The sequence below is a fragment of the Carassius carassius genome, chromosome 19, assembly GCF_963082965.1.
Source record: "Carassius carassius chromosome 19, fCarCar2.1, whole genome shotgun sequence".
Lineage (NCBI taxonomy): Eukaryota > Metazoa > Chordata > Actinopteri > Cypriniformes > Cyprinidae > Carassius > Carassius carassius.
In genome coordinates this window covers 13,072,468-13,099,953 of record NC_081773.1, presented here as the reverse complement: position 1 = coordinate 13,099,953, position 27,486 = coordinate 13,072,468, and the positions used below count along the sequence as shown (strand labels likewise).

Sequence of the window (27,486 nt, the reverse complement as noted above, 5' to 3'; positions counted from 1 at the left end):
AGGGTTAAATCTAAACTGTGCAGGACTGTGGCCCTCCAGGAACTGAGTTTGACAACCTTGGCCTGTCCCATTTTTGACTCCCTCCCACTGTTAAAATGCAACTAAGTAATTTTTACTCTGAGTAAATTTTAAATGAGCTACTTTTTACTTTTACTTGAGTAGATTTTTAGACTGGTACTTTTACTTGTAAAAAGTAAAATTTCATTAATGTAATGGTACTTTTACTTGAGTAGAATATTTTTGTACTCTTTCCACCTCTGCTAACAATTTCATCCATCAGCATTTCCATTGCTGTAAACAGTATTTTTGTTATAGTGATGAGTGACGATATCTTGCCATGAACATATCAATCTGTCTGCACATGACATTGTGTCAAAAAAAAAAACTATGTGTCACAGCTTGAACAGGAAGTGTCCGTTGTAGAGGTGCTGTTGCCACCCAAAGCAGTGTGTGCTGCAGGCGATGAACTGTCATTTTTGCTCTTTAACAAATTCCCTGTGTGCTATTACACCCAATTTAGCGATTACCACGCCATTATCTACAGAGTTTCCTCGTCGTCGTCCAGACCGCTGCTTGACCTCGTGGGCAGGGACTCCTTTAGCAGGATGTCATCGACCTGCTTTGCACTGTCCTCTGGCTCCTCAGGTATGGATGGTGGCAAGCTGTCAGCATCCGAATTCAGCACATAGCCTGGCAGTGTGGCATGGGCACTGATAGTTGGCCCCCCGCTGCTGCGGTAGACTCGGCTGGAGAAAAGCGTGGTGGAGCGGGTGCCAGGGCCCCCAGTAGCCAGCTGGGACTGACTGCTGGTGCTGTTGTTAAGGCCCATCAACACAGAGCCGTAGCGGTAGCTCCCGCACACCACCGGACCCTTCCAATCAAACGCTAGGTTCCACCGGGTCCATGTTTTCTTGATCTCAGTCTGGACCTGTGGATCAGAGTTAGATGCTAAAGAACACTGGATGTTGAAATGCACAGTAACTTTTTTTATACAATCACTAAGGCAGATTTCAATACACTGTCAGTCATAAAACAATAACCTAAAAAAACTATAACAACAGGAACCAAAATACAATGTTTTGTAAAACAATGTAGCCTACTGTAGCTATTGAATGTATTTTGAACCAAAGCACTGAAAAATGATCCACAGTTTAGCCCACACTAATTGCGGTTTTGCTCACTGCATTGAAAGTTTTGGGAAATGGATCCTAGTGATTGTATAATTCTCCTAAATTCCAATTAAATTCCTGGATTTCAGTTAAATTTGAATTGAGGAAGGTAACAAGATGCAGAATTAAAATTAAAAACAAGTATGGAAGGAGAAGGAGATTTAACATGAACTGAAAAGTCATACAACAAATTTTATTTAGCTAGAAAATTAAAAGGCTGGTTTGTACATTTGTTTATTTTTATTTGTTTGTTTAATATATTTACTGTTTAGTTAATATTTTATCTTCAATATAATTTTTATTATATATAAAATTATTATTATCATTATTTATTTTTTTGTGGACCAAGGTGAAATAATCTTAATTTCACAGAATGCATTACCTGTGAATTGTTTTAAATAACTATTCAGTAAATTCTTCTTCCTTGATTCAATTAAAATTCACACTCAGGAATTAAAAAGGAATTTTTATTTTGGCATTCGACAACTAAACCGAACAAAACGGATTAAAGAACTACAGTCTACCCCCACAGTTAGGATGAAGAACACTTAAAACTTCACAGTTTGTTCTGATTGGTCTTGATTAAAAACTAACATATGTTGCAAAGCACTTTTACAATAGATTTAAATTAACAGTATTATTACATCTACACAACATTCAGTGTGATTTAATGGGTGGTGGGATCTCCATTAACATCACCAGTTTCTAGCATCTGCCTGGCTGAAGCAATGGCAGCCGCTGTGTGCCAAAACGCCCACCACACACTGGTTACTGGTGGAGTGGAGACCAAGAGACGTAGCCAATCAGTTTAAATAAGCATGAGTAGGAGGTTATGATGGATGGAGACCAAAGAGCAAATTTGGCCAGCATGCCAGGGTTATATTCCTACACTTTTTTTTTTTTTAAGGAACCCCCCTGGGATTGCTAATGACATCAAAGAGTCAGGACCAGTTTAACATCTCATTGGAGAGACAGAGTCAGCTGCTGGGTGAGTACTCCCTGCTGGCCTCACTAACACCCAACAGAAACATAACTTTCTCAAGGAGGTTTCCAATCCACATACTAACAAAACAACCCTGAGGTTTCCACCATAGGAAAGGTCTCCTCTTGGTCCTGGTCCAGTGGAATCTCTAATGGGGAGATTTGTGCAGCCTCTGGCTGGTCGTCGTCATCTACCTTTATTAGATTCTACAATCTGGGCATCCCTGCCCTGCAGGTGCGGGTCTTATCTTAAGTAGACCTCAGAACGTTCTCGGGTCTCCTTGTGGCTCAGGCTTATGGAGCCCTCGCTGAGTATTCCTGGGCTAAGCTCGCAGAGCAGGCTAAGTTCTTCATGTGCTTATAGCACGGCGCTACTGGATATGTATAGGAGTTTCCCCAAAGCAGTCGTCAATGACGACACAACACTCTTTCCCTTATCTCAGGGAACCAAGGTTATGCAAGTAACTGGAGCGTTTTCCCAGGAAGTCTTAGCTATAGTGGGTAACCAGTCTTGGACTGCAGGGTGCTATGGCTGTGGTATTCTTTGGCTGTGGAATGTTAAAAGTTCTTCATGGAACCATAGAATCCAATAAAGAACCTTTACATTTAACAGTGTGGTCTATGATTATTTGTGCACTAGTATAACAGAAAACAAGCAGCAAGAAGTATTAATGTGTGACTGGGCAACAATTTTTAGTCTTGATGTGTGTGCAGACACAGTGCAGTGGCCAAAGTGCCAAAAAACAATAATAATAATAATAAAATAGCACAGAATGCAATAGCACATCCGGTGATAACCCACTTAATATTGTAAAGCAGCTTTGCTGATGCTCACCTCTCCATTACAGTAGCAGTAGATGATAGACACAAAAAAGCCCTAGAGAAGAAACAAAAATATTTGTTGTTATTTTTTATATTAGGTATTTAATTAATTACAGCTGACAGTGACCATCTGTTTAGTTTATGTATTATATTTAACAGCCTTAAAACAAATTAAATGCTAATTTAATTAAATTATTATATTGAATTTACCCAGTTCTGTCACTGTGTTTCTGAAGATACTGCAATTGTAAAGGGAAGTGATGTATTCTTTTTGGGAAGGACAAGCACTGAATCGGGTCATCAAGCTCCAGATGAAAGACTCTTAACCTAACCAGCAACTGTCATTTAAGACAACCGAACATCTCAAATGGAAATCAATGGTGTGTCATGAGATGTCAAGCCTATCTGGAGTGCTGTGAATTGGATTGACCTGTCAATATTTCTCTGTATTATAAGCTACTTAAACATTTAATGTTTTAGTAGTTTGTGCAACAAGCATTTACATGCAAGCAAAATTCTCTACACCTGTGGGTGGATGTTTCTTTTTAATTATATTTACTAGTTGTAAATTAGTACCATGCATATTCTGTACAACCAGTGCTAAATATCTGAGCGTTTCCCAAAGAAACCAATTTTTCCTAATTTCCTTTGCAACAAGGTTTGTAATAGAACATTAACATTAATTTCTTTAGCGAAGTGACTTAATTATTATTATTATACTTTTTCTGAGGTGATGAAATTATAAACATGTTTTTCCTAATTCTTCCTCTGCAATAGCTAAGGATTTTCTTAGTACAAAAAAAAAAAACGTTGCCAGAAAAGTTTACACATTTCATGTCATCACTGACTTGCAAATAAAGAGTGTTTTTCCTTCTCTTTTTTTATAATGTTTAATCCAAATCAATAATAAATCATGCAAAATGCATGCACAACATTTATATAAATTATGCTAATATACACATTAGAATTTATGATTTTTCGATTTTTGCATTTATCAAAAGAAAAACATATGCATCTTGACTTGCAGAGATCACAGATTACATTAGCTATTCGTGCTTTAAAGGCATTGTTTCCAAGTACCTGGAAAGAATTGAAGAACAGCTCACAATACATCCGCACCTCCCAGCCAAGACCTTCGAATGTGTGTGGCATCCCAACAAACACAATGTAATGCACTCCAAACACAAGCACCAACACAAGCGTGGATTTGGCAAGCTTCCTGAACAGAGAGAAATGAAAATGTTCTATGAATTAAAAGGATAAAACAAAACATCAGTTATTTACTCACCCTCATACCATTCCAAACCTGTATGAATTTGCAGTTACCTTTATACAGCAAATTTCAGAGAGCGAAATGTTGTCATGTCATTTGGAATCAGCATGATTGGAAACTGCATGGGGACACTTAGTGATTAATTTCCCCATGCAGATTTCCCATCTGATTTAAAAGAACACTACACTATTTTTGAAAATAGGCTCATTTTTCAAAAATAACCAAAGAGTTTCAATATTTTTCCTATTTAACACTTGACTCTTCTCTAGTTGCACTGTTTACTATGACCGGCGGAGAATGACAAGTTGTGATTTTCTAAGCCGATATGGCTAGGAACTATAATCTCATTTCGGCATAATGATATTACACAGCGTCTGAAAATAGACCCCAGCTAACTTCCAACGGTAGCCTATTTTTAGGCGCTGCATAATATCATTATTATTATATATATTATGGTATTATTAAATACCATGGTGCACCCATTACCAATTGCTGTTAACCAAGCTGTTTGGTTTGGAAGTGACCTGCTTCACTACTGACAATAGACATGTTTTGCTACAAAGTTCCACTAATGTAATCACACCTTTAAGCAGAATCTTCAGGCTGGTATTTTCAATAATGTAAACGGGGATGAATGTTATAAGTATAAAAGCATCATTAAAGGGGTCATATGATGTTGCTAAAAATAACATTATTTGGGGTATTTGGTGTAATGCAATGTGTTTTTAAGGTTAAAATGTATAATGTACATTATTGTTTCTCCTTTATACCTTTCTGAAATGCGTGTTTTTTACAAAGCACATTGTTCTGAAAAGCGAGGTGTGCGCTGATTGGCCAGCTATCCAGTGCATTGTGATTGGCTGAATGCCTCAAGCGTGTGATGGAAATATTACACCCAAACCATACTGTGATGCCGTGTGTCCTGACGTGACAAGACGACAACAACAACTAAACCCATTTTAAAATAGGCATTTGTTGCATCCAGTGGGGACATAATTACTGGTTATATTGTCTTTTTATACAGAGACTCCACTACATGGCAAAAGCAACAGCAAGAATAAAAGTTACACCTTTCTTTGTGAGAACATTTGGGCAGCAATATGCAAATCTTCCCACATAGTGACAGACATGTAGGAGCTTGTTAGAAGGAGACGTGGTTGACTCTTAACTTCTATAAAGAATATCTCTTTGGATTTAAGACTTTAGTCTTTGCAACTTTACAGATCTTCTTTGTGCAACCAAGAGCTTGTAACACTCCAAAGTGAAATGAAAGCTTGAAAACGCATTTTATGACCCCTTTAAAGAGGTCTGTACACCTTGTGTGCTATATGTCTAAGTCTTCACAAACTAAAAACATATTTTGCTAAGAATCATCCTCTTCACTACAAAGTTATCACATGGATTCAGTCGATTAGGAATATAGGGCATCACAAAAAGTGTAAACATTCTGCCTAACATCTTTTTTGTTCCAAAGAAGAAAGTCGTAAAGATTTTGAATGACATGAAGGTGAGTAAATGATGGCATTTGATTAATTTGTATTATTTGTCAGACTGTCAAAAAGAAAAAAGAAATGACAATTTCACCCTGTTTATAATAACATAGAATCTTTACTGCCAAGTGACCACCGTTGAAATATCCCCAGTCAAGCAACATGTAATACAAATTTGATCTCAGTGAGGTATTTGTGTTGGCCGATAAGGCCAAGTACAGTGTGTGATGTAGTTGTGATATTACGAATTCGAGTTTGTCTTTAATCTGCGTTTGATTAATGACATCCCACACACCTCCGTGTGGCTTTAAGCAGAATAAAGACAAGTGCAAGATCTTTTTTTTTTTTAATGCTACGCCTTGCCTGCCAGACAGGTTAAAATGTCTTACAAATTGGTCAAGAAAATTATCCTGAAAAATAATTGGCAAAAAAGCAATGCTGGAAGATCATGAGGTACAAATCCTCTTTTAATTGAATCCCCGCCAAGTTTGATCAACCAAAGTGTTCCAGTAAAAGGAGCGTTGTACCAAATGAGAGTCAAAATGATGTGACGTACCAGCATTCGAGGTCATTTGCATTACAGATTTATTTCTGTTAGATTTATGACAAAGTTCTCTTTGGCTGAGCAAAATGCACTATTCACCGTGTTTGCAAATATGACTGTTTGTCTTTATGTCTGTTTTACCAGCTGTGCAAACTGACACCTGTGACTCTTCATGATGCTAATTGGCGGGGAGGCAGCAATGATCAAATTGATGACTGTTATTAGTCGCACAAAGTGTCATCTATTGGCAATGTGTTTGCTCCAAACTGGATTCTATTAGGGAGCATCCAGAATAACATTTTGACATGCCAAAGCCAAATGTGCATTTATAGGGTGTAAAAGCATTTTTTTTTCTTTCAGCATGTAACAAGATCAAATCTATAATATCCAGTGAAATGCTACACTGATTACAGCACATGATGGAATGATGGAAACCACAATCCGAATCAAACTGCAGAATGAGTAGGCGTAGGGGAAGCTTATTATCACATCTCTTAGCCATAGGTGATTCTGCCTTTAAGCTGTCAGATGAAAAATTTTGCCTAAATTACAGAAGGAAATAAATAGTTGCTGTAGGGACAGCTTCCATTCTTTGCAGTCTAATAGCAGATATGATGCTGCTGTAATGACACAGACAAATTGGGCTGGTATAACACTGAATTCACAATTTCAAGGCACTTGAATGGATAAAAACAGGCTCAGTGGAAGTGGATACACAAACCTGTACTGTTTCCGTGTGTCATATCTGCCTGCGTTGGTCTCGCGGATCTTGGTGGCGAGAACCCTCACAATATTCACAAACAGGATGAAGTTCAGCTGAGAAAGAAAGAGCAAAGAGAAATAACTGTGTAAAAGGTGACACTTGCTGCCTGCCTAATTATTATTTGAGTAACTGAAAGACTGTAATGGGACCAAGGATTTTATCCATTATGCATATCTGGACAATAAAGCTTTTCACAGAAGGGTCACTGGCAGATGACCGGCTAAGTGATGTGTTTGGCTGCTTTTTCCCAAATGAGCAGGGATGTCATTTGAAATATGCTAATTTCCATCTGCTTAATCATAAGGAGTGGGATGTCTGTGCATGAGATTTTAAACTCAGTCTGGAATCAATAACACACACAAAAAATGCATATAGATGCATTATTTGGTGTGTATCATTATTCAGAAATTATTTTATATTGTTTCTATTATGTACTAAGAAATGTTTTTAGCGCTATTTAGATTGCTTAGCTATGCATGAATAATTAATGAAGAAACATACATAGCTCTCCTACAAACACTGGCATTGTTGAGCAACATGAATTATGATACCAAGTAGTGCACACATGATAAATGAATACCTGAAAAGACTAAAGTATGCAAAAATGTTTCAAAGCGATATTAAGATGCACTTCCTACAGTGTCCAAACATTCGTCCAGTAACCACAAAAGTCAGTCTTGCTAATTAATGTTTTGTTTAAAAAAATCTTAATGATAACAGATGTTTGGTTCAGGGGTGGCAAAAGGCAAGACAAACAGATGGAGCTTTGAAAATGACCTATAGAAGTGAACATAAATAGTTTGACTAAACTGCAATGCTTGCATACATTTCTATTATTCAAAAAGAACAAGAGGACATTCAAATTGCTGAAAAGACAAACAATGACTGGTATTATCTCTAAACAAAACCCCATCACATTTCATCCATTAAGAACCTGCGGTGCTCTTTGACATGCAACAGGAAAACTCAATCACTCTTCAATCATGGCAATCACGCATTTAAATGACCCCTTCTGAGAAAATGCCCCCATTTCCACCATCTGTTCAGTGGGCGTATGGGAGCAAATGTAAATGGGCTTTTACAGTTTGCAACATATGAATCATCATTGGCCAGATTTTACTCTCATTATACATTTGACTTTCCTACTAATTGTAATCCATCCATCCACAACAGTCACAATGCCTTTGAATAACAGCATTAGTATCACAGTATAGTAATGTATTGTACAGTATTTTTAAACTGTACATCAGCAATTGTCTTATAATTATATAGTACTTGTGTGGCAGAAGGAAAGGTTGGACATAATAAATGAATTGCCTTATCAATCGCTCTCATGTTTTACAACCATATACAGTAGTTACAAAAAAGGTTTTCAATGTATGTGAGATGTCTAAAAATAAGTCTCTCAAAAAATGATTAAATGCTTAATCTTTCAGTGTTTGTAAATGTGTGAACCTAAATGACACAGCGTGAAATGGCATCATTGCAGTGTCTGAGTAGATCAGCCTGAAATGGAACTGAGGACCGTTCAGTGATTTTGAGTCTTTTTTTTTTTTTTTTTTTTTTTCTGGGCCAAAAAAATTCATGCATTTTAAAGCTGGAATCATTTATTTATTTTTTTACAACCACACACACCAACCACACAAACTTCAATCGCTTCGTGCATGTAACTTGTAAGGAGAAGTCCAGCTGTGCTGCCTGGCACAAGTTAAACAAAGCTGTGGATAAAAGTAGTCATGCTGAGGCAGCTTCATCATCCCCACAGAATACAACATTTGCTTGATGTGCACAAAAGATATTAGAACAGTTGGATGTACACAGTTTAATCCCTCACCAGTACGGCTAATACTAAAACCTTCAACTATTGCAAGCGAGTCTATTTATGTATGCACACAAGATCCACACATGAACACATCCCTCAAATGCTTGATATGATGCCATGCAAACAGCATGTATAATCCCTAAATAACAATTAATACAAAATATATATTTAATGCATGAGTGTAAATTACATTTACAAATAATGAAAATTTACAAATATTATAGTAAATGTAAAAAAACAAAAGCAACAAAGCCAACCTGAGACCTACAACCTCTGGAAATTAATAAAAATATTAAATTAATATTTAAAAAATTCCAGTTTTTTGTGGGTCTTTAAATGGCTATTGTGATTCAGTTTCAAATAATTATTAGATATATAGTAGATATTGTTTGCTCAAAGTAAAAAATAGTAAATTCCATAGATATTAGCCCATCCTAGTGCTGGTCCTGGTCCACTCATGCCTGTCAAAAGTCCTGGCTCCACCTCTGCCAGCATGACTCCGCATGGTCTCAGTACAACCAAAGCCCTTTAAGAAAAAAGTCTGTTATCTCAAGAAAAAAATAAAATAAAATTGGTCATGCAGAGGAGCATCTGCAGTCAGAGCAGTTTCTCTCCTGCTCAGAGAGTGTCATGATGGCATCATCTAGGTGACTGGATGTGGCCAAAACATAATTGAAGACTGCAGGCACATCATGCTGACTCAAGGAAAATGTTCAGTACTGTCCAGGTACACCTGGTGATATGAAGGCTTTAGTAAGACCTGGACTTATTTGAAAATGTATTCCCTGATGTCGTTCCAAACCTCTTTGACAGACATTCTTCTGTGCAGCATAAAAGAAGATATTTAATGGGTAACCATGGTTATTGTACGCACCCAACAACGCTGGTCTTTTCAACAAACTTAAAACAATTTTTAGGTGCTTTGTTTTGTCATTTGTGGAGTTTAATGAGTCCTAATATATATTCAATTTCACTTCACAGAAGCTGAAACTTTTTTCTGTTTCACGAAAGAAAGAAAGTTAGAACGACATGAGGATCATTATATGATGACAGAATGTAAAGTACATCTACAGATCAACAAACATTTGTTAAGCTGTTAACCTACTATGGTATGCATTATGTTCTAGTCATTAAATCATTTTTAGAAAAGATTTTGTTACATGAAATAGCTTCAATTATACAAATCTTAGGGAAACATTGCAATATGGCAACACTGTACCACATTGGAAAATGGTCAAAAAAGTAGTTTATCTAAAAATTATGATTTATTTTCTATTTAAATGCACATTTCCTAAATTTATACATTTATATACTCTGAAATACATGCAAACCAAAAATAAGTGGACCTCTATCATTTAACCTTCACTGAAGGCTAATTCATTCTCACTATTGGCCTTCTTTGGCCTTTCTGTAAAATATTGCGATATACATTCTCTGAAAAGAAGAAAATATTTTGCTATTTATACATAAAAACAACTATACTCCAATAAACGCTTAAAATAAATAACTGCAATCATATTATTGATGCTTCTATCTATTAAAAATTTCAATGGGGATATATATTACTGCAATTCCACTGTGGTACAGCGTTGCCATATGAATTCATTAATATTTTCTCTATATACAATAAAACTACATTAGATAAAGTTAAATTTTGAATGAAATATCTAATTTGCTTAAAAATGCTGCCACAAAAAAAAAAAAAAAAAAACCCTGAGAACAGATGAGGTTATGATGAGGAAATGGGGTTAAGAGAGCACTTCCTGGAGGAATTCAACAGGTGTCTTCCTTGTAATGGTGACGGGGGAAAAATTGTTTGGACAGACATTCAAATGTCATGTGTCTTTAAAAAAAACAGCACATCATTGTCTACCTTAAGGCCTGCCCTTTTAATTGCAATATATTGTATTTTTCAGAATAACAAGGAAATGAGTAGAATTTAATTATTGCCATATGGCATCTCTGTACCTTAGTGGGAGAACCAGAGAGCACCATTACATTTAGTTAGACATTTTGACTTGCATCACTCTGCGGAAAGTTCTTTCTCACGATTCTCTCGCCTGGCCAGCCAGTTCAGCCACTTTAGTATCTGTGAATCCATCACTCTCTGTTCATGACAGGGCACTCAGAAATACATCAGCTCTGACCCTCTCTGCCACCTGGATGGCAGTAGATTACCCAGAAAGCAGCTAGCAGCATGCAATCAACGGCAGCTGTTAGGAAAAGGATGTACAGAAGCGATGGTATCATGTGAGCAAGCATCAAAATGCTGGACCACACATACTGGTTACAGCCATGTTTTAATGAGGAAAAACTGAATCTCGAGTGATAAAGGATGAGTACATTAAATTTCAGTGCTTGCTACAAGTGTAGCTTTTAGAATAAAAAAAGAGGCATTAAGTCAATTTCAAGGGCCTTGACTGAGAAGCAGCTGTCATTTTCAGAAGCAAAATAAATTATAGTTGACTGCATAATCAGCATAATATTGACTCACTGTATATATTGTGGGGTTCTGAAGCCAGGATTTTTTTTCTTTCTTTCTTTCTTTTTTTTTATCAAATGTAAATTCATATCCTAGTCACATATTGGTTAAACAGACATTACTTGCACTCTCAGAAAAAAAGAAAAGAAAAAAAAAACAATCAGATTTTTATATTTTTACATTAACAGTGTAATCCACATTGTATTTAATAAAGCCACAAATGGATCTTATTAAGTTAGTGTTTTTAAAAGCATTTGCATTTATTTCCAAATAATAACTCAAGGCAATAACAACTTAATACATTTTATTTGTGAACTTATGAGCAGCTATTCTTTTTAACAGTTAACTTTTAATTTTTTCTTCATTCGGTAAATAGTGGTCATAGACCATTTCAAGTCTAATTTTGACATAAACGATTTATCACATGCATCAATCACAGCCGAATATAACCAGTCATATTGCGATGGAGGCATTGCCTCTTCTCATGTAACTTTCCCCCATTCATTCTCAATTACCCCCCACCAAACTCACCACATGCTTTGTGGGTCTGTGAAAAATCAATGGGCTCAGGGGAAGCGAGAGAGGTGCTGTAATTTTACCTGCTGGTGTTGCTGTTGGACTAGGCTTCTTTAGAAATATTAGTGATGCATACACTTCTTAATTATATATTTTATAATACTGCCATTGTTTTATTTTTGCACAACAAATTTTATTCTCATCAAATATCTTAAGGAAGCACTGACTCCCTTGCCCCTGTAATAGATATATGTAGATGTAAAAACAGCAGGTCATGCTCAAGAAAGCTGCATTTATTAGATCAAAAATACTGGAGAAAACAGTTACATTAATGCATTTAGCAGACACTTTTATCCAAAGCAACTTACAGTGCATTCAGGTTTTTATTTTTACCAGTATGAGTGTTCCCTGGGAATTGAACCCACAACCTTTTGCACTGCTAATGCAATGCTCTACAACTAAGCCACAGGAACTCAGTTAGACAGTTATATTGCAAAATAATAAATCACTGTTTTTATGGCAAAGCAGAACTCTCAGTAACCATTACTCCAGTTTTCAATGTCACATGATCCTTTAGAAATCATTCAAATATTTTTATTTGGTGCTAAGAGACTTTTCTTATTATTTTTAAAAACATCTGTGTTGCTTAATATTTTTGTGGAAACATTAATAGTATTTATATTTAGGATTCTTTAATGCTAATTTAAAAGAACAACATTTATTAGATTTTTTTGTAACAATATAAAAGTCAAAGCATAATATAATTTCTCAAAAAAAAAAAAACTTTTAAACAGTATATTGTGTAATAAATGTATTGTCAAAAACTGATTGTCAAACTGTATAGTATGTTCCAAGTTAATGTGAACTATATGGACACTATGAGTTAAATGGTGTGACCTTGAGGAGAACTAAAAACACATTTTCAGAGCAAAAACACCAAGATTTATTTCTGAGTCACCACTTGGTCTGATATATGTATATATATTTGGTGTCACTGTACTTACCTTACATGTATGCATGGCTAATGTTACCTTGGCAGTCGATTATCTGAATAGTTAAATCAGCAGCTGTAAATCATCACTTCAATTTAAAAAGTGATAAATAAATTCCATTTTTAAATTCATTATTTCTAAATGAACATAATAAACTAGAAAGGCAAAATGAGGCACCCCCGCTGAGACACTTCGGTCTCTCCTGACTGTGCCCATGTCTGAATCATGTTATTGTCTGCATCCGGTAATTGGCAGAACTGGCAGAAACACATACATGCACGTTGTAATTATGGTAATGATCTTGCCAGTTCTTCTGACATTTGCCTTCTTTGCCAAAGTGCTTTTCATCTTGCAGTAGTGAATAGCAGAAAAGAGTTAAGTTAAAGAGTAAAGTTAGACGATTTCTCCCTCCTCAGGGAAAATTGCCTCAGTCTTTGAACTGTTTCCCAGGCTGTCGCTTAGTTCTCATGCTGTGTTTATTAAGAGCCTGACAGTTTTTAACATCACTTTTACTCACCCCAATGGCTGTCAGAATGGGGACCTGGTAGATCCATTTGATGTTTCCTGCACTCAGCTCCCAGCATCTGCACAGATTAAAGACAGATCGAATGATAAATTATCCAGCACACATGGATTATGATTCAGGAGATATTTAAAAGGCACAGACCGAGACAGTGGCTGAGAGGCAGATAAGTTTCCAGTCCCAGAGGCAGTGCTAACACAGTAATGATCTACTGTACTTCACTGTGCATTCTGTATAGATCAAAAGGACCTAGTTTAGTCTCTCTCTTTCCTTGAAGTCACTGACCCACTCCTTTGCTTTATAAAATGGTGCTTTATAAAACTCATTTCCATTTGTTTACCACCAATTTGTTTCGCATTCATAATCCCATTACAAATGTTTACTATGATGTGCAGCTGAATGGATAATCTGTGGTGCAGAGGATATCCATAAATAGGATATACTGCAAAGGAAGCAGAATGCATGCAGTCTGGAGAAAAAAACTAGAGTCATAATGAAAATTCTTTATTAATTACCTCAGAATTATGAATTGATTTTTTATTTATCCTCTATTACTAAATAAGGGTACTGCAGGCAGTGTAGTAGTCCACACAGTCATGTGATAGTTCACACTACTTTCACATAAAGGAACAAATGAAAGAGTGCTGTTGTTTCTGTCACATGAAATCTGACAAGGATGCAATAAAATTAGCCTGTGTCACTGCTTTTTACATAACAAGAGTAAATAAAACAAGCTTCACAGCAGAAAGACATCAACAATATTTGTGTACAAGGCAACACTTAAACCAAAAATGATGTGAAAAAACAAAATCTGAATATTCAGACCAGATGGTTATAAATCTGAAAAACAACAGCAACAACATATGAGTATCCTGAAGCGATATGCCACAGAATGCAGTACGTTACAGTGATTTACTGTGAAAAAATGAAAAAAAAAAAAAAAAACATGTACAACAAATAAACTTATTGATTTATTTTTTTATTTATTTTTTTACAAAAGAGTGCAAACACTGAGATGTTTTAAAAAAATCTATAATATTCTTTAGAGGTTTAATTCATTTCTGAGAAGCGGTTCTTACTGTTTCAATTAACACCTATTTTCTACAGTGTCTTTAGAGATGTTTTATTAAAAAATATGTATAGGTCATATTTCAGAATAAATGCTGTACACACATATTGAGATGAATGTGGAATATCAAACACCCAGACAACATTCATATTTACTCATTTGGCAGCCGGAGTGAGTTATAATGTATTCATAGGTTATATCAGCATGTGTATTTCCTGGGAATCAATCTCATGACCTCAGCACTGATCACGCTACCAGAATGCAAATCAGATCTGCTTGATGATTCATGTAATCTTCTTCACATTTGCTTTTCAGAGTGTTATATCTCATGGTCTTGCAGAAAGCCATTAACCCACCATCACTCACAACTGACAAATGTCAGGAGACTGACAGCTCACTTTTCACCTTCTCTAAATCAATGTTTTGTTTGCTTTTACTCAAGTGGAATAAGAGATCAACTAGATGTCAGAGTAAAGCTATTTTTATCTTTAATAACAAAGGATGTTAATTCAAAAGAAATTAAACATTTCAACAGTCTAATTAATTTTCAAATGATTCAGTTACTTAATTATTGTTCTTGTTTTTTTGTTTTCTGACACAATCTTAATTTAATGTATGTTAGTTTAGATTAAATTATTTATATAGAAAAAATAATTTATAATTATAATTTATAATTTATAATAAAAAATATTTATTTATATAGCTGAAAAAAATAAATTGTTTGTTTTCAAAAAAATACATATGGTACTTAAACTGCATTTGACAAAAAGAAACAGAATTCTAAGTATTTTCATAACTCAGAAAATTATTTTATCGGGTAGGGTTAGGGTAGATGTATGGAGGGCTTTATTGTGCCAATAAGGTGGCATCCATTTAATAATTTGATTAAAATTATAATTAACACTCAATACCTTATTATTGCGTACTGTTTTATAATGCACTATAATACTGAGATGCAGATTATTTGCAACATGTAGCAGAATTTTTTTTAACAGTGTAAACAGTATCTATAGCTATTGCAGCTTAGTGTAAATGGCATATCGTTAAAAATATCGCTAAGAAAATATGTTATTTTCACTGTAAATAACCACTGTAAAGTTATTGTAAGAGGCCCAAGTCATCTCAACCAATCGTAATTTTTTAACCTAACCGTTTTTTTCCCTTTACTTCTCAGCCTTACTTTTCTCCAATGCAATGTACTTACAATACAATGTAATGCAATGTAAAACAATTAGCATAGCCATCCAAACACAAAATTATGCATCGTATATACACGTGTGTGTGTTTGCTGTATACATGGACTATCCTGAATTACTTTATTTATCTTGACTTTCATGTGCATCTGAAAAATAAATTAATTGCAGTGTATTTACACTAAATATTTATAAATATGACACTTTAGTGCTCCTGGATATTTTAAAGAATTGGTGAGTTGTGTTGTATTGTAACTATTGAGTTTTTCTGCACATTGTTTCGAGGAAATGATTTGCATGATTTGTAATTTGTATGAAATGAATGTAAACATACAATCCGTTTAGGACAATTACGAAGTGTTCCGATCACTGTGTTAACTGTTTTGAGAATGGTGACCTGAGTTTGGAAAAATGTGTCAAATTGATTGAGAAAAAGTGTAAATGAGGCTTTTTTTTCTGCTGTGATCTAAAAAGCATTTTGCTGTGCTTAATGTGTTCTTTACTCATTTCTTATTTTCAGATGGGTCTTTTAATAGTCTTGTAAACAGCCTCTATTGTTGTCTTATTAATAAATTCTCCTTGTGCTACTTAGGGGTAACAATATTGTTTCCTTAATTTCTGAGAACATTTGTTCTGAAAAGAATAAAAAAATATAAACTAATTTGTGATGTTTCCTAATATTGCAAAAGGTTAACTGATGTCATGTGACACCTGTATGTGACCCTCTTGAAACGTATTATGCAGTGTGACTTTTAGTTTAAGATACACTAAAGATCAAGATAAAGATACTATTTGTGTTCAGTTAAAGTAGGCCTTCTTAACAACACTAGTAAAAAAAAAAGACTACAGCTATAACACAAAACCTTATATTGATAAAGTACGCTCCCCTTGAAAAGCAGTAAGTTGTAGCTTGAAGACATTTACTTTTATACCATAAGCTGCAAGAATGCAAGTTGTGCTGTCGAGGGAGTAAGACAATGACATTCAGCGAGTGTTTGAAAATAAAACTGGGGAAGATGACGCCTCAGGCATGGTACATCATCACTGTGAGTTGAAAACACCACTTCATTAAGACGATCTGTTGATAAACAGCTTGAACACTCCAGTGGCGTTTTAACATAAGAACACAAACATTTACAGATCCAAGACAAACACTGACTCATCTAATTCATTTCTAACTAGCACTAGCTCTGCGTTGCCACATCATCAATGATAATTCACATTTGAACTATACAAACTAAACATAAAGTACTAAACAATATGCTGACAATTTTAACACACTTATTATTTTCCTTGTTCAGTGTTAGCAGACAATCTATGTGCCCACTTTTTATTCACTTTTCTGTATAGTAAAAAAAAAGTACTTTGCAGCATTAAATTGTTTAATCTTCTTTGTAACCAGGGCTGTTTTTTTACACACATATATATTATATATACACACACACATGCATATATACATACGCACACATATACATATAAGTATATAATATAAAAATGCATATTCGCAAGATATTATATGTATGTATGTATATGTATATGTGTGTGTGTGTGTGTGTGTGTGTGTATGTGCATATATATATATATTGTTTTTTTTTTTTTAAAAACTGAAGATCTGAAAAACGTTGCCTGGTCTGATGAATCTTGATTTCTGCTGCGACATTCAGATGGTAGGGTCAGAATTTGGCGTAAAGAACATGAGAGCATGGATCCATCCTGCCTTGTCTCAACGATTCAGACTGGTGGTGGTGTGATGGTGGGGGGGTGGGGGTCTGCAGCAACTGCTTGATGCTATTATGTCAATATGGACCAAAATCTCTGAGGAAGGTCTCCATCAACTTGTTGAATCTATGTCACGAAGAATTAATGCAGGTCTGTAGGCTAAAGGGGGTCCTACCCGGTACTAGCAAGGTGTACCTAATAAAGTGGCCCGTAAGTGTGTATATATATATATGTGTGTATGTGTGTGTGTGTGTGTGTGTGTGTGTGTTTGTGTGTATATATATGTATATTAGGGGTGTAGCGGTACATGTATTCGTACCGGACCGTTTCGGTACAGGGCTTTCGGTACGGTGCACGTGTGTACCGAATGACCGAATGCAATATTTTGTTTGCGGAGCATATACATTTTTGTGTTTCCAAACGAACATATTAAGTGGCGGAAGTCTTCGCGTTCAGTGGAAATCCCGCCCTGCAGCTGATTCTAAGGCCGGTGAAACACTGGCTGCGTGGCGTGAGCGTGGCGTTTCTGCTGTTTGTCAGTTGCGTGACACCAGCTTCGCGTTTTCTGTGTCTTTACACACCAGAATCGTGCCTGACGCGGTGCTGGTGCGCTGCTGCGCTGCTGCTACTGTAGGTGACAAAGAGGGAGACCACCGAGGCACCGACAGACCAGGATCTTTTCTTCACTACAACAATATTTATACTTCATGTTGAGCATAAATATAAAGCCTACTGATAAAGGACACCGTCAACAGTATTGACGGTGTTTGACAGGTGCAATATGCCAGTGTGTCCCCGGCCTAAGGTTTTCAAAAGGCATCACGCAAGTGTGAACATCACTACAACTAGGAAAAAAAACGATTGTAATTCAAACGCAGCTCCCGTCGGCATTTAAACAGACCTTTGCTCTTAATTCCGATCGGTCCAACGCAATAACGAAATCTGAGCAGGTCTCAAAACTGAAACTGTTCATGCTGCACTTTACACTTTGGAAAAGTTATATATATTTTTTAAATATGAGCAGGCCTACAAGCTGGAATTGGTAATGCTGCACTGTAATCATAGTTATTTATTTATATTTTTCATTATATTTTATTATATGATATTGGTTTGAGACTGAGAGTATTTTATTTAGTGGAGAACTTTGCAGCAGTATTTTATTTCTTAATCTTTTTTTATTTTATATATATTTTATTAAAAAGTATTTCAAAAAAGTGTAAACAAATTGTTAAAAAAAGTTTATAGTAATAAACAACCTGCAGTTTAATGTTTGCATTTCTTTCCCTTACTGTACCGAAAATGAACCGAACCGTGACTTTTAAACCGAGGTACGTACCGAACCGTGATTTTTGCATACCGTTACACCCCTAATATATATATATATATATATATATATATATTTATATACACACACACATACATGCGCGCGCACACACACACACACACACATACATATAAATATGATAAAAATGCTAAAATAGACATAATCTATCTCAGCCTTATTACCAAGATCACCATTATGTATATTTACCCATAACATCTTTCACAAACACTACCATATACGCCCCTATATTCAATTCTACAAATATGATTAGGACATGAGGTCAAGTCTTAGGTCCTGTTTACACTGGTGCGTTTTCGTTTTAAAAGGCATAACTTTTGCTACGTTTACGCCTATTGTTTACACTACTCTGCGTTTTCCACCTTGTATTTGTTTTGGCATGACTCCCAATCAACATTTTCGGCCACCTTGTAATCATTAGTTACTTTGAGTAACAATTCCACCTTATCATCTGTCCACACAAAGACATCATTGCTCATTGTTGAACCTGCCTGTGACTAGCAACCAACTTCTTGTTTACACTTTTACGCGCATGCCCAGTGTGCATGAATGGTCACGTGACATGCGTTTTCGGTTATGTAGTGTAGACGGAGTTGGTTTCTGAATGCAGCTGAAACGCCAGTGTAAACGCGGATCGTTTTAATTCTAAAACACTGTTTTAAAATGAAAATGCACTAGTATAAATGGGGCCTAAACACATGAATTTACCTTGCATCTGCCAGCGTTGCCCTGACAACTGCCCAAGCTGCAACAAAAACAGCGGGAACACCTGAAATGAAACAAAGGTGAAAGGTATATTTCAATTAACTGTATTTCATTGAATAGTAAGTGAAAATTATGGTAAAGCTAGTGGTAATTTTATCAATCTAATATCAACACAATTAATATCAAATATACATCTAATGATACTAAACTGAATTTGTGAAGTAATTGGAGAACTGAAACTTCACTGACATCACATCCATTGATATTATGTGGGCTATCCTAACTATAATGCAATGCTGTTTTAGTTTAGTAATTTAGTATGCATTCCATAAACCACAATAAATGGCATGAATAAAAGCTAACATTAATTAATGGATGTTAAAATGTCTATTTAAGGAGGCATTGAAGCATGACTGAAACTTCAACGTCTCCCCAGGGTTTCAAGAGCACCTGCAGAGATTTGCACTCATAGATGGATATCATGTGGAGTAATCTCAATAAAAAATACAGCTTTTTTACTTATTGCCAATGGAGTGTTTTACATTCCAAACACTGGTCAGGAAGCGCATCTGTTCTGTCTGGTACATCGGAAACTTGATTGAATATTTCAGTTTGGCAGAATGTCAAATGTATTTATTTATTTTACTTTCAATAGTTTCATAAATTAGCTAAAAAAAAAATGTTTTGATTCTGATCATGGTTTTTATATGCCCATCCTTACACAGCCTGGTAAACAAAATCAAGTTCAAATCTTTAGCTGACAGGACTACAGGGACAGTGTATCATATATTTAATTTATATTTATATAAATATTTTATATATATATAAATATTTTATATATATATATATATATATATATATATATATATATATATAGTTCAGTTCAGTTTTATTGTCATATGCATATTCGTACAGAGTACCACAGCAATGAAATACAATGTGCCTTAGCACTCTCTCAGCACCAGTCAATAAATAAGATAGAATAGAATAGAATAAAAATACATTTAAAAACATACGCTCAAACCTCAGCCCTCCTTCCTCTTACACTATCGTTCAGTAGCCTTACAGCCTGTGGATAAAAACTGTCCCTAAAACGTGACGTACGTGTTGGGATGCTCTGCCAACGTCTCCCTGATGGGAGTTGGGAGAAGAGACTATGTGCCGGATGACTGACATCCTGTATAATACTCAGTGCCTTCCCAGTGCTGCGTTTCCAATAAATATCCTGTAGTGATTCCAATGGAAACCCAATAATTTTTGATGCAGTTTTAACCACCTTTGTCAGAAGATTCAATTCACTTGAAGTAGCCCTTCCAAACCACACTGCAATATTACCTGTCAGTATACTCTCAATTGTACAACGGTAATTTTTTTTTAAAAATATTTAGTGACATACCATATTTCTTAAGACACCTCAAGAAGTAAAGCCTCTGGTGTGCCTTCTTAATGGCACAGGTGATGTGGAAAGACCATGAAAGGGAGTCTGAAATATGAATGCCTAAAAACTTAAAAGTATTAACAATTTCAACTGCAGAGTTATTGATGTAGACAGGTGTATGTGTGGGTTTATTTCTTCTAAAATCTATGATGACCTCCTTAGTTTTCCCCACATTCAGGGACAGATTATTTCTTCAGCACCACATGATCAAATAACTCACCTCATCCCTATATGCAGTTTCATTATTGCTGTCAATAAGTCCTACCACTGTAGTATCGTCTGCAAATTTCACAATACTATTTGTGGGATATTTTGCAATACAGTCATAAGTATACAGACTATATAATAAAGGACTAAGACAGCAGCCTTGAGGTGCTCCAGTATTTAACACTATTGGGGCTGAGTATGTAGTGCCTACTCTAACTGTCTTAGAACGGCCCGTTAAAAAGTCCTGTATCCACCTGCAGATGGAAGTACGGAGGCCCAGGTCTAACAGCTTAGGTATTAAAATGGAAGGTCTGATGGTATTGAAGGCACTGCTATAATCAACAAACAGCATCCTGACACACGTATCCCTACCCTCTAGATGTTGAAGTGCAGAATGTAAAACCAATGATACAGCATCGTTCACAACTCTATTTGATCTATATGCCAATAGTAATGGATCAGTGAAGACAGGAATGCAGTTGTTAATATATGATTTCACAAGCAGTTCAAAGCACTTCATTATCACAGAAGTCAAGGCTACAGGTCTAAAATCATTCATACAGGTGGCAGTTGTTTTCTTAGGCACAGGAATTATTATTGATTTTTTTAAAACAATTCGGAACCATACAAAAAGAGAGTGACAGGTTAAAGATATCAGTAAAAACAGATGCAAGTTGACTACAACATGTCCTTAAGACATGCGGAGTAATGCCATCAGGCCCAGCAGCCTTCCCAATTTTCACAGCTTTAAAAACTTTACAAGTATCGGCAACTGAGACCTGATATGCTTGACTGCCAAGGGTAACCCCATCGGGAGATGATATGTCTGTGTGTGTGTTCCCATATGAAGGTACTTTAACATGCACATCCCCAGTTGGAGATGTTGCCCGCGTCAATGCCTCAGCAGCGCATTCAAAACGAGCATAAAAGTTGTTCAAGTCATTTGGGAAAGAAGCAGAGCTTGTTATGACGCCGCTAGGTTTGGCCTTATAGCTGGTGACCACTTGTAGGCCTTGCCAAACACGCCTAGAGTCCCCTTCAGAACAATATCGCTCTGTCTTCTCCCGATGTAGTTTTTTTAGCAGATTTAATTGCATTCCTAAGCTCGTATCTCGCGATCTTGTAATGAGCATCATCCCCGGATTTAAAAGCAACTGTCCTCTCATGCAATTTCGCGCGAACATTTTTGTTTACCCACGGTTTTTCATTAGGGTAAACACAGAAAGTACATATATATATATATATATATATTTTACCTCTCCTTGAACTGTCACCTTATCGTGGTGGAGAGGTTTGAGTACCCGAATGATCCTGGGAGCTATGTTGTCTGGGGCTATATGCTCCTGGTAGGGTCTCCCAAGGCAAACAGGTCCTTGGTGACGGGCCAGACTAAGAACAGTTCACAAACCCCTCATGTTAACATTTACATCAAGGACCGAGACGTCGCCCGGCATGGCGCAGCCGGGGCCCCACCCTGGAGCCAGGCCCAGGGTTGGGGCTCATATGCGAGCGCCTGGTGGCCGGGCCTTCCCCCATGGGGCCCGGCCGGGCTCAGCCCGAAGAAGTGACGTGGGGCCGCCCTCCTGTGGGCTCACCACCTGCAGGGAGGGAGCGTAAGGGGCCGGTGCATAGTGGATCGGGCGACAGTTGAAGGCGAGACCCCTGACGACCCGATCTCTGGACACGGAATCTGGCTTTAGGGACGTGGAATGTCACCTCGTTGGCGGGGAAGGAGCCTGAGCTTTTGCGGGAGGTCGAGAGGTACCTACTAGAGATAGTCGGGCTCACCTCCACGCACAGCTTGGGCTCTGGAACCACACTTCTTGAGAGAGGCTGGACTCTCTACCACTCTGGAGTTGCCCATGGTGAGAGGTGGAGGGCTGGAGTGGGTTTGCTTATAGCCCCCCAGCTCAGCCGCCATGTGTTGGAGTTCACCCCAGTGAACGAGAGGGTCGCTTCCCTGCGCCTTCGAGTCGGGAATAGGTCTCTCACTGTCGTTTTCTCCTCTTGGAGTCTCTGGGAGGGGTGCTGGAAAGTGCTCCGACTGGAGACTCCGTCGTTCTACTGGGGGACTTCAACGCTCACGTGGGCAGTGACAGTGACACCTTGAGGGGCGTGATTGGGAGGAAAGGCCCCCCTGACCTGAACCCGAGCGGTGTTCTGTTATTGGATTTCTGTGCTAACCGCGGTTTGTCCATAACGAACACCATGTTGAAGCATAAGGGTGTCCATCAGTGCACATGGCACCAGGACACCCTAGGCCGGAGGTCGATGATTGTGGATCGACTTTGTGGTCATGTCATCAGACCTTCGGCCATATGTCTTGGACACTCGGGTGAAGAGAGGAGCGGAGCTGTCAACTGATCACCACCTGGTGGTGAGTTGGATCCGATGGCGAGGGAGGAAGCTGGACAGACTCGGCAGACCCAAGCGTACTGTGAGGGTCTGTTGGGAACGTTTGGCCGAGCCCCCTGTCAGAGAGATCTTCAACAGGCCAAGCGGACTGCAGCCTGGGTAGTCATGGAGGCAAAAAATCGGGCCTGGGAGGAGTTCGGTGAGGCCATGGAGAAAGACTATCGGTTGGCCTCGAAGAGATTCTGGCAAACTGTTCGACGCCTCAGGAGGGGGAAGCAGTGCCCTACCAACACTGTTTACACTGGAGATGGGCACCTGTTGACCTCAACTGGGGATATCGTCGGGTGGTGGAAGGAATACTTCGAGGATCTCCTCAATCCCACCGACTTGTGTTCCATTGAGGAAGCAGTGGCTGGGGACTCGGAGGAGGACTCGTCCATCACCCGGGCTGAAGTCATCGAGGTAGTTAAAAAGCTCCTCAGTGGCAAGGCACCGGGGGTGGATGAGATCCGCCCCGAGTACCTCAAGTCTCTGGATGTTGTGGGGCTGTCTTGGCTGACACGCCTCTGCAACATCGCATGGCGGTTAGGGGACATTACCTCTGGACTGGCAGACCGGGGTGGTGGTCCCTCTTTTCAAGAAGGGGGACCCGAGAGTGTGTTCCAACTATAGGGGGATCACACTTCTCAGCCTCCCCGGGAAAGTCTATGCTAGGGTACTGGAGAGGAGAATTCGGCCGATAGTGGAACCTCGGATTCAGGAGGAACAGTGTGGTTTTCGTCCCGGTCATGGAACACTGGACCAGCTCTATACCCTTTCCAGGGTGCTGGAGGGTTCATGGGAGTTTGCCCAACCAGTCCACATGTGTTTTGTGGATTTGGAGAAGGCATTCGACTGTGTTCCTCGCGACATCCTGTGGAGGGTGCTCTGGGAGTATGGGGTCGGCGGCCCCCTGCTTAGGGCTGTTCGGTCCCTGTACGACCGGAGCAAGAGCTTGGTTTGCATTGCCGGCAGTAAGTCAGACCTGTCTAAATCAGCACCTCCAAGTCCGAGGCCATGGTTCTCAGTCGGACAAGGGAGGATTGCCCACTTCAGGTTGGTGGAGAGTTCCTGCCTCAAGTGGAGGAGTTCAGGTATCTTGGGGTCTTGTTCACGAGTAAGGGAAGGATGGAACGTGAGATTGACAGACGGATCGGTGCAGCTTCTGCAGTAATGCAGTCGCTGTACCGGTCTGTCGTGGTGAAGAAGGAGCTGAGCTGTAAGGCAAAGCTCTCGATTTACCAGTCAATCTACGTTCCTACTCTCACCTATGGTCATGAGCTGTGGGTCATGACTGAAAGGACAAGATCCCGGATACAGGCGGCCGAAATGAGCTTTCTCTGTCGGGTGGCTGGGCGCTCCCTTAGAGATAGGGTGAGAAGCTCGGTCACTCGGGAGGAGCTCAGAGTAGACCGGTTGCTCCTCCACATCGAGAGGAGCCAGCTGAGGTGGCTCGGGCATCTATTTCGGATGCCTCCTGGACGCCTTCCCAGGGAGATGTTCCAGGCACGTCTCACCGGGAGGAGGCCCCGGGGAAGACCTAGGACACGCTGGAGGGACTATGTCTCCCGGCTGGCCTGGGAACGCCTCGGGGTCCCCCCGGAAGAGCTGGAAGATGTGGCTAGGGAGAGGGAAGTCTGCTTAGACTGTTGCCCCCGCGACCCGGCCCCGGATAAGCGGAAGATGATGGATGGATAAATATTTTATTTTATATATATATATATATATATATATATATATATAATAAAGAGTAAATAAGAAAAAATAATACATATACATATATATATATATATATATATATATATATATATATATATATATATATATATATATATATATGTATATGTATTATTTTTTCTTATTACATATATATATATATATATATATGTAATCTTTAATAGTTATTTTTTTCTGCACATTAATTACTCAATTCATTTAAAATTGATAAACTAAGATAAGACAGATTATCATTTATTCACCTCAACTTGACTGAATCATTATGTTCTAAAATAAAGTTAAGACCAAAAGAGAAACCTTGTTCCCACAGACACTGGGATGCTGAAATGCAAACCATAATAATACTAAAATTTCACTTTTAATATTTCTCTGCTTTTGGAAAACCCATAATGATGGTATTATTCAACAAATTTTAATATTAATTCATTTTAACCATGCATATTTAATCTTGAGTGGCTCAGCCACTAAATGAAAAATCTTGCTTCCTGTTGAGAAGATGCATGGTATAACCTCAGAAAAACCATGAACACATCATGCATATCAAGAAGCAAAACTGCCTGGTTCTGAGGGTAAGCGTGTCAGTCGAGGGTGCCCTCCTCTCAGACACCAGTTCCCATGGCGATGATAGGGTAACTGTGGGAGTCTGGGATTATCTCGCTGAAATAATGTGTGCCCTGACTCATACTACATTCTCTTCATGATACCACCGAAGGAATGGAGCTCATTTCATGTCCTTCAACTGGAACACATGCTGTTTTGGATCTGATCTGCTAGCATGAAAATCTATTTGTCATTAAGACATTTTCCTATAATTTCGTGAAATAGGTGAGAAGTCAGTCTATGTATGAATATCCCACTGTCACAGAATTTGTACTTTCATCTATTGAATCAATTTGTAAAGGTACAGTCCACCGAAAATTAAAATTCTATTCTAATTGTTTATTCCTGTTGTTTCAATGATTTTCTTCCCCCTGTGCAACACAAAATAAAATATTTTGAAGTATATTTATGCAGTTCTTAAAAAAAAAGAAAAAAAAAGTCTCACGCTCTAAAAAGGCAAATAAAAGCAACATAAAAGTACTTCATACAACTTATGCAATATACACCAAGTGTTCTAAACACATATGTTGATTTAACTGTTAGAAGTGTAAAGATGCATCAATATTACATATATTCAGCAGCATACAATATATTTTAATATTAATATGATCAATAATACAAATTTTAGTTTTTAAATCCAAATAAAATGGACATTCCTTATTCCAAATTCAACTGTGATATTGCAGATTTAAACATCTTTTGTCTTTTTTTTTGTCAGCATTCTGTGATGGTATTGGAGAGAGAGAGAGAGGACTCAAATGCGAGTGCAATGATAACTGTTCTTTAATGAAACAAAGTCTGGCCACAGGTATTCCAACAAAAGCAGGGGAAAAATAGACCAACAGAAGATGACCCGTAGGCTGGGTAGCGTAAATGAACTGAGAAGACCTCTGTGGCAGGGGTGGCCAGCGGGCTGGCGAGACGGAGGTTCTTGACACTAACGAAGGAGCAGGCAGTCGGTGCTCACAGAGCAGGGGAAGCCGAAGCAGCTCTCAGCAGGTAAGGTTCTGTGGGTGCAAATGGTGGGCACAGAGTAATTCCAGCAGTGGTAGTGAACTACAAGCAAAACCCAGACTCGATAGGACAGGACAGGACAAAACTAACGTGAAGACGACAATGGTCGATACTCATCAGTGACATCAAACAATCTGACAACGAGACAGGGAAAAGAGAGGGTAGAAGTAGCCAAGATAATGAGACAGGATGAGGAACAGGTGGAGGGAAACGAGCATAATGGAAAGTGGAAACAGCTGTCAGTAAAGAAACGGAGAGTGATCAGAAAAGGGGAAGAGAGTTACCAGCAGAGGGAGACAGAGAAAGAGACAAGATCATGACAGGATCATGACAGTACCCTCCTGGCGCTCCAGCGGAGGAACTCTGGCGAGTCCGGAGGAAATCATCAATGAGCGAGGGGTCTAGGATGCCCTTGGGAGAAACCCAGCTTCTCTCCTCAGGACCATACCCCTCCCAATCGACCAAATATTGGTGCCCACGCCCCCGACGGCGCATGTCCATGATCTTGCGGACAGTGTAAACCGGGGAGCCTTCAATACGAACGGCGGAGAAAGACGCGGGAGGTGGGGAGCGGGAGACCGGCTTAATGCAAGAAACGTGAAACACAGGGTGAACACGACGAAGATTAGGTGGCAAACGAAGTTTGACGGCGACAGGATTAATGATCTTGATGATGCGGAATGGTCCGATA

At 38.2% G+C, this 27,486-nt stretch overlaps 1 protein-coding gene across 1 annotated transcript in view; it reads right to left on the bottom strand.

The window, feature by feature from the left end:
* Nucleotides 1-271: 271 nt before the first annotated feature.
* pth2ra (parathyroid hormone 2 receptor a) overlaps nt 272-27,486 on the bottom strand; it is a 58,480-nt gene continuing 31,265 nt past the window's right edge. Inside the window, exons 8-13 of the mRNA XM_059499357.1 lie at nt 19,409-19,469; nt 13,372-13,438; nt 7,001-7,095; nt 4,053-4,191; nt 2,986-3,027; nt 272-928 (exon numbers count right to left, since the gene is read on the bottom strand). Coding sequence (XP_059355340.1) covers nt 539-928; nt 2,986-3,027; nt 4,053-4,191; nt 7,001-7,095; nt 13,372-13,438; nt 19,409-19,469 — 794 coding nt within the window. The 3' untranslated portion in view covers nt 272-538. The remainder of the gene's footprint in view (nt 929-2,985; nt 3,028-4,052; nt 4,192-7,000; nt 7,096-13,371; nt 13,439-19,408; nt 19,470-27,486) is intronic.